Raw genomic sequence first — 12,061 nt, 5'->3', positions numbered from 1 at the left:
AGAAACTCTATAAGATGCACCAAGTGTAAGCTATGGACACATAAGAGGTGCAGCAATGTCATAGGAAGGCTAACTAGGAAGATGGTTTTTGTATGTGGCAGATGCTCGGGAGCATTAACCTCTGAAAATCTGCAGAAAACAACCTCCGTCACTTTCCAGGGGGAAAAACTAGAAGTAGTTGATAGCTTCCGTTATCTTGGTGACCAAGTCAGTAGTGGGGTGGGTGTGCTGAAAGTGTAACGGCTAGAGTAAGAATAGCCTGGGCAAAGTTTAGGGAGCTCTTACCTCTGTTGGTGACTAAAGGCCTCTCGCTCAGAGTAAAAGGCAGACTGTATGATGCATGTGTACGAACAGCCATGCTACATGGCAGTGAAACATGGGCCGTGACTGCTGAGGACATGCGTAAGCTTGCGAGAAATGAAGCTAGTATGCTCCGTTGGATGTGTAATGTCAGTGTTCATAGTCGACAGAGTGTAAGTACCTTGAGAGAAAAGTTGGACCTAAGAGGAATCAGATGTTGTGTGCAAGAGAGACGATTGCGCTGGTATGGTCATGTGGTGAGAATGGATGAAGATAGGTGTGTGAAAAAGTGCCACACCCTGGCAGTTGAGGGGGACCTGTGGAAGAGGTAGACCCAGGAAAACCTGGGTCGAGGTGGTGAAGCACGACCTTCGAACTCTAGGTCTCACCAAGGAAATGACCAGAGACCGAGACCTATGGAAGTATGCTGTGCGTGAGAAGACCCGGCAAGACCAGTGAGAACAATCAAAATCAAATCATATATCAGAAAGCAGGGGTTAAGTGACCCATCCGTTCGTGTCCGCTGTCAGCCTCGTCTGGCACCCGTGCCGGTGATACGTAAAAGCACCATTCGCTCGTGGCCGTTTGCCAGCTCTGCCTGGCCCCCGTGTCAGTGGCACGTAAAAGCACCATCCGTTCGTGTTCGTTGCCAGCCTCGCCTGGCCCCGTGCCGGTGACACGTAAAAGTACCGTCCGTTCGTGGCCGTTTGCCAGCTCTGTCTGGCCCCGTGTCGGTGGCACGTAAAAGCACCATCCGTTTGTGTCCGTTGCCAGCATCGCCTGGCCCCGTGCTGGTGACACGTTCGCCAGCTCTGTCTGGCACCTGTGCAGGTGGCACGTAAAAAACACCCACTACACTCGCGGAGTGGTTGGCATTAGGAAGGGCATCCAGCCGTAGAAACACTGCCAGATCTGACTGGGCCTGACGAAGCCTTCCAGCTTCACAGACCCCAGTTGACCCGTCCAACCCATGCTAGCATGGAAAGCGGACGCTAAACGATGATGATGATGATAGAGGAAAAAAATAATTTAATCATTATATAGTATTGCTATTTTAACCCAGAAGCTTCTTGTATATATTTTAATATAAGACTTCTATGCCACACATTCCCACTTTATAGTAATTTTCATTATGAAAATGGTTTATTCAGCAATATGCAAATATTGAATTTTGAAACACATACTAATATAAACACACACATGCATGTATGTGTGTGGAAATTATATCCAATATATTAATCTTAATGTTGTTGTACAAACCATAAGGGCTTTGGTAGCTAAAAGAGATGAGTGTCTGACTAGTTTTGTATATATTAATCCCTCATCAGGGATCGCTTACTAACCGTTTCAATTGCTGGATTTAGAAGAATATCTAAAACTTGTAGCATATTCTTATCACTTAGCTACTGAAGCTCTTTTGGTTTGTTCATAGGCTATATTTTCACAGTGTGACAAAATATATCTTTATTAAGCATATTGTGTATGATTTCTGTATACATATTTATTCATAGCCACACAGCTATGCTATGATAGTAGTTTTGTGATAAATGATAATAAATTTTAATTTCAGGTGTCCTCGTTTTACATTAGACAGTGGCATTGGTACACGCCAAGTGCACATTACTTCTAAGGCAACAAATAGTCCAAATAGGTAAGAGCCTCTTTTTTATTTGTTAGCATTTACTTAATACTTAATGGGCCTGGCGCAGCCTTCTGGCTTCCCAGAACCCAGTCGAACCGTCCAACCCATGCTAGCATGGAAAGCGGACGCTAAATGATGATGATGATCAAAGGCAATCCAGCCATGATAACCCTGTTTGTGTAGGATTTCTAAGACCTTTTCATCGTCATCCATTTTCCATCCTGGCATGAGTTAGGTGGTTTGATTAGAACTGGTAAGCTGGAGAGCTGCACCAGGCTCCAGTCTGTCTTGGTTTCCATGGGTGGATACTTCTTTTAATGCCAACCACTCCACAGAGTGTACCAGGTGTTTTTAATGTATCACTGGCATTAAGTCTCACTGTCCTATAATAGGACACTAAATGAGAACATTAAATAAGCTATATCACATTGTCTCAGTGTCCTATTTTATAGGACACCGAGTATTTCCATTTCTACTTGAAGTAAAGGAGTTTTAATAATTATTTTTTTCATTTTAACCTATTTTCAATGATCTGTAAAAATTAAAAAGTAATATTCAGAAATTTAAGTACTCTGGGACTTAATGGGTTAACGTGTCACTGGCACAGGTGGCTTAAATGTGTCACTGGCATGAGTGCCTTTTACATGACACCAGCACTGGCCACAACTATGGTTTCACTGAACTTGATGTGTCTTGTTAGGCACAGCAAATTGCCAACTGTTTCAGTGACTTGTCATCGCCTCTGTGAAACTCAACATTGGAACCAATGCTATCAAGTTAGTAAATTTAGTAAGAGGGTATGATGTATCCAAAGCAACTTGGAATGGCTCTCAAACCAGAAAAGAAAAGGGGAAATAGTTTTGAGATCTAACTAAATTAATTTACCGATTAAAAGGAAATCTATTTTTTATTGAAAATCTCATCTTTGTGAGTTTTTTTTTTATCAGGCCTAGTTTATATAGGATGGCTTTGTTTAATATGTCCTCTGTTTTGAGATGTCAAGATATGATTTGATGAAAATTTGGTCATTGAATGGCTCCTTCATTTGGTTATTTGAAGGGAGAGTGTCTTGTTGCTAGCTATTAAACTGAAATCAATATATCTGTTTTGCATATTTTGGTCATTTATTCTTCTTAAATTTAGAGTTTTTACCATTGGTATAGAAGTGAAACAAGGTTGTGGTATGTACTGTGATACCAACATAGTCACTTTTGCTCCTCGGTACTGTATTGATAACCAGTCTCAGTATAAACTGTCAATTATCCAGCAACATTTTGCTACAGAAATAGTAAGTAACTTCACTTTAATTATCAATTTTCTAATTTTCCTATTTTTAAATACATGTATTTACACTAATATTTTACTACTAATATTTGGGATATTCTTTATACCTCATTATGTTACTTGGGAAACCTATAGTTATGTCTTTCCACAAAATTTTGTTGTGTGTCTACTTACACAGATACATATACGTGTGCATGTTTATATACAATCATATTCAATGTATGACAATTATCTAATGAAATCCTTCAAAATTTAATCAGGACATAAAACAAAGAAATATATAATCTATCTGCATATTTATCCTTGAAATATTTTTTTCTATCTCTAATTATCCAAGTAGTTTCTTTTCTTTTACCACTATTTGTGAAACATTCCTTCTCTGTATATATAATTATCCAGATCAAAATTAAATTTTTTAATACTCAGATAACAAAACACTTTTTTTTTTCTTATTTTGAGGTGATTCATTCAAACATCTGACAAAACCTGTGGATTGAAAATATGAATATTTAGTGTGTGATTAAAATTTTCTTGGAATTGAAATCAAAATTAAATGAAAAATTTTCTTGGAATTAAAATTAAAATGTTACAGAATTGAAATTTTTTCAGTAAATTATATTCTCGTTTTAAGTAAATTAGAATAAATATAAATTTCTGGTGAATTATATATATATATATATATATATATATATATATATATTATATATAATATATATATATATTATATATATATATATATACACACACACACACAATAAGAATAACCATATTTCCATTACAAAATTAGAGTAAATAAATGCTGTAAAGAAGAAAAGTAATGGGTGAGGCAGGAGTATTGGAATGATCATCGAAATAAGGAATTTTATTTCTTTTTCCAGGACCCAAAACAACAGCTGAAACATTCTTTGATTGCTCCCCCAAAGAGTTCAATGCCATTTCATTGGCCTCGTGTTGATTTTGATCCGCTTCTTTGTGTGAAAGTTCTTGATGACTCTAAGGTCTTTTGCTGGTCTGGAGGTTTTAGGATTGATAAAGTGGATTCCTTTCATATTAACATAAGGTAAAAACTTCTTGTTCACCTTTCATTCTATAAAATAAAATTTTAAAAAGGTAAAAAAAAAAAGAGAGAGAGAGACAACTTCCAGTGTTTAATCCATTAACTTTTAACCCTTGCATAAAGAATAGTCATTGATGATTATTTATTGATATGTCTAAATATTCTCTGTTCCATAAGTTGTATTTCTTTGATTAATATCCTGCTATTGACTTTTGTTCTAGAGATGAACAGGGCAATTCCTTACTGCTGAAAGTAGAAGTCATTCTTTTAGGGCCTACACTTCATGTGCTGTTCTACAACTCTGATGACATGCCACCTCCTTTCCGGATTGATAATTACTCATTAGTAAGTCCTTATCAAATTTTTTTCTATTTGTAAAATATAACTACCTTCAGCATCATTTTTCTTTTACAAAATTCTACGCCTATTCTCAGTATACAAATCTTTTTCCCCACTCAGCTTGAAATATCACTTAAATGTTTCTTCCTTAATATATAAATGTGTTCTCAGTAATTATTAACTCAGCTAATAATGTCATCCGTATGTATGACATCCATATGTATGACAAATATATGAACTACAAGAAGTTGATTCGATGGGTATTAGCCTTCCGCCCATTCTGTGGTTTTATTTATTTATTTTGTTCATACTAGCACTGATGTTGCACAACATTGAAACTCCTTTTATAAAGGAGTTCCATAGGAGATACAGCATATTAGGGACTGGTGCACTGTATATTTGTTGATGGTTTGTTTGCTTTGATACATGGATAAACTGCGAGTATTTTTTCTGGCTTATTCAAAGAAGAAAGGCCTCCAAGACTAGAAAGGAGGATATCATCTTCAGCATAGAGATCTAGACTGAATACTTTAGAGTAGACTCTGCTACAGGAACCCAAGGACCAACTGGTGGTGTTACACTTAGGCAATGGATTAAGTCTATCATCACCCAACAACAGGAACGGTCCTTTTGACTGGTTTCCATGATTTCCATCTGCTAAATTTCACTTGCAATGTTTTGGCCAACTCAAGGCTATGTTGGAAGATATTCTGTCAGGGTGCCATTCAGTGGAGCAGATCTAAAGCCATGAGTAACAAAGCAAACTTCTTATCCTGGTGAAGCCAGAAATGGCTGTATGGTTGGTATTCCTAGATTAGTATGGGGAAAAGAGAAAAAGAAAATTTGATGCTCTACTAACTGAATTAGATTTGTAGTTATTTTGACTTGCTAGAAATACCAGCTAAATCTCCCTCAACTCATCTTAAACAATGGAAGCATATATTGGATAATATATTGTTTGAACAAAAGACAATGGCCACAAGAAGATCACAGGTCTTCTTGATCAGGGCTGACCTGTGGTTGAAATGAGTTTTCCATGACACCCCACCAATCCAGTGTGGGTTATCTATGGCAGATTTACCATGGAGATTAACAGGATCTGTTTCTTTCTTAATTTATAAAGCTTCAGCATTTTAGTTAATATAAGGTTGGTTTTCTTTTTTTTTCTCTCTCTCTCTCCTCTTCTACATTCTCTTTTTGCTCTCATATATTAACATTGACATTAACAGATTCCAGTGCAGTATCAGCAAGCTGGAGTTACCAATCCATTACTAAAGCAATACATTAAACCAATAACATCATGTAAGTTACACTCCTTGTGATGCTAAAAGAGAATTTAATTGCATTCAGTAATTCTTTCTTTTTGTAGAGGTAAATAGAAAACAATATTAATCAAAAGTAATTTAAAAGACTGAGTGTAGTTTGACATTGTTATTTAATAGAGGATGATAATTTTAAAATGTGGCACATGACCGGCTGTGCTTGAGGAGACCTATTGAGTCAAGTACATCAACATCAAAATAAATATCAAATGGAAATTGTAGTTGTGATAACTGTGCCAGTGGCACATAAAAAGCACCATCTGAATGTGGACTGTGCCGGTGGCACGTAAAAAGCACCATCTGAATGTGGACGATGCCAGCGCCGCCTTGACTGGCTTCTGTGCCGGTGGCACGTAAAAAGCACCAACCAATCGTGGCTGCTGCCAGCCTCCTCTGGCACATAAAAGGCACCCACTACACTCACGGAGTGGTTGGCGTTAGGAAGGGCATCCAGCTGTAGAAATACTGCCAGATCAAACTGGAACCTGGTCCAGCCTCCTGGCTTTCCAGACCCCGGTCGAACCGTCCAACCCATGCTAGCACGGAAAACGGACGTTAAATGATGATGATGAATGACAGAATTATTGAGTAACAGGATTTTATGGTATTTCAGATTCGCTTCATTGCAAACCTTATTCTTGTCATTGCTTTTTGTCTTTCTGCATCCATAGTGCCTTATGCATGGGATGAACCTATTCTAAATCCATATATTACTCTTGGAATCTCCGGAGGAACAAGTGCAACATATAACATGAACAAACCTGGTGAAGGAGAACAGCTTTGTTATCAGAACTTCATCTTCTTAGCTGCTACCTCTACATTCAATGGGTAAGTTGATTATTTGGAGTTTTATGCATGACAAGAACCATTTGATGGTTTAAGCTATTTAAAAGACACAACATGGTTATTTCTACAACTAATTCACATGCATACTGCTTTGATAGATGAGTTTAAATATATTTTGATGTATATGTATTAGATGATCACAAAAGCTGTATCCGTATACAAGTATGGCTTTCATCACTGTTTTGTCATAATGTGCCTTTATTGTATTTACAATTCTATTTCCAGAGATGTCCATCTCAAGAGTCCAACCAGTCATCCTGATTGCAACAACAGAGAGTTAGTTCTCGATGCTATTAGCACTCGGATAGTGTTCAAGAGAAAAGTTAGTTGATTTTCTTTTAATGAGCTTCTTTTTTTACATTTTTTTCCCTTCATTTTATTCCTTTATTAAGTGTAATTAATTTATAACTTTGCAAGTCCATATCTTCTGGAATGTCTTTGTAATAACTACCAAAAATCATTATCATCATCATCATTGTTTAACGTCTGCTTTCCATGCTAGCATGGGTTGGACGTATGACTGAGGGCTGGTGAACCAGATGGCTGCACCAGGCTTCAATCTTGATCTGGCAGAGTTTCTACAGCTGGATGCCCTTCTTAACGTCGCCAACCACTCCGAGAGTGTAGGAGGTGCTTTTATGTGCCACCGGCATGGGGCCAGTCAGGCGGCACTGGCAACGACCTTGCTTGAATCTTTTACAATTTCAACTGAAAACTGATATCCTCATTGTAAATTGTTTAAATAGTGAATTAAAGGAGATTTTAATTAATTTTCTCGTGACACCTGGACTCAGCAGACCAGCAATAATCTGTACTTTTTGTATAATGAAACAGGTGAGAAACAAACTCCCTCTTGGATAACATTCTAAATGTGTTACAGATAACTATCTCACAAATACCTTGTGTTTCCCAGCTTTGTCAACTGAGGCAGTGTATTACCAAGGAATAACAAAATATCCACTGCAGGATATAAATTTACAAGCTGTTATCTTATTCCTGTGGCCATAGCTTACTCGAGCTCTTCACTCCTTATGGAGCAAAGGCCATTGATGACGTTTCTCCACTGTTCTCAACTCTGAACTGTCTTTTCTGCTTCTCTCCTCTCTCAAGTTTTGTTGGTTTTAAATTGTCATTGATACTTCCATAACTTCACTTTTTTCTAAGCAGGGATGTTCACCCTACACAAATCCACTTTTACCTTTGGGTAAAGGTAGTGCATATTAGTCTAGCTTCTGTCTTTTGACCTATTCAGCATGAATGACTAGTTGGTCCTTTATCTTTTCACCAGTCCAGCATGCAGCATTGGTGGCCCTATCAGAAGCTTGTGTTCTGTTGGTATGTGAGGCACACAAGTCGCTGTGCTGCAATAAGGCTTAAACCGTGTGGTGGATGTATGAAATAGAGTGGGTGTATATTAAAAGCATTTTGATTTTGCCACATAGAGTAAAGTTTGTTTGATAAGATTTTGAGTGTTTCTGTTTAGCCTAGATAAGATTTTGAGGGTTGTTTGAATATTCTAAAAGTGCTTAAAGTCTTTACTGCATTGCTATCTTTTTATGAAAAGAATTTGCTCTTTTGTTTTATTACTATTTCCTGATTAAATTAATTAGTTTAATAACACTTAAACTAGGAGTTATATTTTGTTGAATAATTTTGAGACTTTAATCTTTTGGATACCAACTCATCTGAGACTGCCTTTGGTTCTCTGATACAAGCTTTCTAATTTAAAGTGATCTGAATGAAAACCTTTCATGAAAATTCTATATGGACCAAACACTATATTGACAAAGTTATTATTTCAATGAATTCTTCATAATTTTCAAAATAAATTGAAGTAAAAGTAGTGTATTTCAATAGAAATATGTTAACCAAAAAATTGATGTTTTGTATTTGCTTTTATTATTTTCAAATAGAAATTTGGAAATTTTTATGAAGTTTTGGGCAAATGCTTTTAAGGATCTATGATCAAAGACATTCCAACCATGACCATCCTGTCTTTTGACTTTCAGGCATAATATCATCTAGGAATATTTTATCTAATCTACCCTTCCTTTTTTAAAAAGAACAATAGGAGTGATTTGGCTGCTATTTTCTTTTTGCTCTAAATTTTCTTTTATGCTTTAACATTTTCTTCTTCTTACCTTAAGGAACTTGGCAAACGATCTCAACTATGGCGTATGACAGGTGAAGGAATGCTAGAGAATGAAGGTTCAGCCCCTCCTCAGGAGCCTGGGAAAGTAACTGGCAATGTATTAGGGCTTGTTTTGGACATATCTGACATTGCCCCTCAACCTGGTAAATGTGTACCACTCATCCTTAGAAAACCTGATGAGCGCAGACGAACAACACAATTATGGAAGTTCACTCGTGTAAGTTGTCTTCATTATAGCACATCTTATAACATACCTCTTATTTCTTTATTGCGCACAAGGGGACAAACAAGGACTTAATCCGTTTGTCTGTCCTTGTTTGTCCTCTCTGTATTTAGCCCCTTGTGGGCAGTAAAGAAATAGGATACCATTAATTTTCCTTTCTGACTATTGTAAGTAAATATATGCAAGAAGAATACAAACATCGTCATTGTTTAATGTCCACTTTCCATTTTGGCATGGAGCTTGCTAGCAGGGAGCTGTCCAGATTCCAACTGTTTGTTGTGGCATGGTTTCTATGCGCTGGATGTTCTGCCTAATGTCAACCACTTAACAGTGTTCTGGGTGCATTTTACATGCCACTGGCACAGGTGTGTTTGCACAGCACTGGCACAAGTGCTCTTTAAGTGGCTCCAGTACTTAAACAGGGGAAAAATTTCAGAGTTCATATGAATAAGATAAAGCATTTCAGAGAGCCAATGTTCCGGGAGAGAAAGACCAAGCTTAATGTTTAGTTGTAAGGCATGATGGGGGTAGTGGGGACAGAACAACAGTTATGAGGAGAAGCATAAGCCCAGTCAACTCCAAGGAACAGAAGCTTCCCTGACTCTCATCCTGTTTATTTTGAGTTTTCTTTCCTTTTCAAATACATTTATTTTCCCTTTCTACTCTTTGTACAATTTTTTTGCTGTTAGTTATGATGTTAAATGATGAGGATAAAAGATCAACAGATTATGTTGGTGAAAATATTGAAGTGTTTTTTTAATAGATATTTCTTGTCACAAAGACAGATTTGTTTTTAACTATAATTGATGGAAAAATTGATGAATGCCATTTTATAGAGTACTGAAATTGTTTAACCTTTTCGTTACCAACCCGGCCAAAACCGACTCTGGCTCTGTAGTACAAATGTCTTGTTTCCATAAGTTTTGCATTAAAATATACCACCAAACCTTAGTTGCAATTTATGTTCCTAACACTAGCTTAATGATAACTAAGTTATTTTACTTATATGTTATATTTAAAATAATTGAAAGAAACACAGAGAATATCAAAATAAATACAGTAACGAAAGGGTTAAAGTCAGAAAGATTTTTTAAAATCTATATATTTTGATGTTGTAGCATAGATTTGGTTGTGATGGCCAAATAAATTAAAGAACTGTGTAGCTATTAACTCAAGAAAAAGAAAACTAACAAGAAATTGTGAAGTGTTCAATTTAAGATAACATCAGTTGAGCCAGAATGCCAAAGTTCCATTTCTTTTGACAAAAAAATTGTCATACTTTATTAGTCTTTGTTTGAATAGTCTTTTTTGCTAAATATCCTGTTGCATTTAGTAACTTGTTTTGTACATTGGTGGAAGCACATAACAAAAAATTTAGGATTTGTTTTTTTATTATTATTATTTTAGAATGGTTTGTTAACATGTGCCAATGGAACAATGTGTGTGCAAGCTGTTGATACCAATGCACTACAACATGGTAAGTCAAACTTTCTTATTTTGATTTTTCCATATTTTCTGAGTTTTGTCTTTATGTGAAAGTATGAGATAACAGGCCATCTGAAAATATCTAATCACCATCATTCTATGCCTGCTCTCCATGTTGGCATGGGTTAAACTGTTTGACAGTAGCTGGAGAGCTGCTCAGACTCCATTTTCTCTGTTTTGGCATGGTGTCTGTAGCTGGATGTCCTTCCTACTGCCAACCACTTAACAAAGTGTACTGGATGCTTTTAAAGAGGCACTGTTGAAAGGAACACTTTAGAAACGAAATTATGTTAATATATATCTCAGTTACCTCTCATCTAACATAGCTTGTGAGCTTCAGATACGTAATGTATTGAAACATCATCCTTATTTAACATTTTCACATGGCATCGGCACCAGTTGGATCACCAAGTAACTTGTGGGGTGAAGACTTCTCAACTGGAAGAAGGAGTGGAACTACAGGAAGTGGCTTTGTGCTAGAAGTTTCAATCCTTTGTTGTCTCCTCTTTGAGGCTCAACATCCTATGATCATTTTTCACCACTTAGTTCCATGTCTTTTGGGTCTACTTCTTCCACATGTTCCCTCCACATTAGAGGTCAGCTGTTCCTTATGCAGCTGTCTTCATCCATACACATCACATGACCATACCAGCACTGTCTTCTCTCTTGCTCACTGCATCTGATGCCTCTTATACCCAATTTTTCTTTTAAAATGCTTACACTCTCTTATACGTGCAAACTAACATTGCACATCCAGCAGAGCATGCTGGCTTCATTTCTTTTGAGCCTACACATGTCCTCTACTGTCACAGGCAACATTTCTCTGCCTGTCGCATAACTGTCTGAACACAGGCGTCATACAATCTGCCATTCACTCTGAGGGAGGAGCCCTTTCTTACTAACAAAGCTCTCTGAACTTTGCTCAACCCATTCTTATTTTAGTAACTACACTTTCAGTGCATCCCCCTCCACTGCTAACTCAGTTGCCAAAGTGAGCAAAATAAAATATTTTTGTTTCTAATAAGTTTCCTTGTGGTATTTAATTTTATGAGTTTTCAAGAGAACTTATTGAGGTATTGTAATTTTGAAAAATTGTATTGGTATTATTTCTATATTTCCACAATATATTCTCTCTCTCTTTCTCTCTCGGAGAGGCACTGAGCAGCTATACGCACACATACACACACGGCAGTAACTTCTGCCTACTGAATTCAATCACAAAGCTCCAGTCGGCTCGGGGCTATAGTAGAAGACACCCAAAACCATGTAGCTAGGAAGCAAGCTCCCTAACCACACAGCCATGCCCGCACCTACAATAAAAATGTATGCATACATGCGCAGCGCTATGCATGTAGCAAGTTTTCTATGGCTGGATGCCCTTCCTGACGCCAACCCCCACCTGTTGCCAAAA

General features: G+C 37.0%; 1 protein-coding gene across 10 annotated transcripts in view; it reads left to right on the top strand.

Moving 5' to 3' along the window:
• Window positions 1–12,061, top strand: part of LOC115209656 (vacuolar protein sorting-associated protein 13D) — a 213,619-nt gene that overhangs the window by 152,461 nt on the left and 49,097 nt on the right. For all 10 annotated transcript variants that reach the window (XM_036501028.1, XM_036501029.1, XM_036501026.1 and 7 more), the window contains exons 58-66: window positions 1,871–1,951; window positions 3,086–3,230; window positions 4,105–4,286; window positions 4,505–4,628; window positions 5,852–5,924; window positions 6,616–6,772; window positions 7,016–7,112; window positions 8,938–9,159; window positions 10,573–10,642. In XM_036501028.1, coding sequence (XP_036356921.1) covers window positions 1,871–1,951; window positions 3,086–3,230; window positions 4,105–4,286; window positions 4,505–4,628; window positions 5,852–5,924; window positions 6,616–6,772; window positions 7,016–7,112; window positions 8,938–9,159; window positions 10,573–10,642 — 1,151 coding nt within the window. The remainder of the gene's footprint in view (window positions 1–1,870; window positions 1,952–3,085; window positions 3,231–4,104; window positions 4,287–4,504; window positions 4,629–5,851; window positions 5,925–6,615; window positions 6,773–7,015; window positions 7,113–8,937; window positions 9,160–10,572; window positions 10,643–12,061) is intronic.

The sequence above is a fragment of the Octopus sinensis genome, linkage group LG3, assembly GCF_006345805.1.
Source record: "Octopus sinensis linkage group LG3, ASM634580v1, whole genome shotgun sequence".
NCBI classification, from domain to species: Eukaryota; Metazoa; Mollusca; class Cephalopoda; order Octopoda; family Octopodidae; genus Octopus; species Octopus sinensis.
Note: the sequence above shows the minus strand (reverse complement) of the source record. Positions and strands in the feature narration are given on the sequence as shown.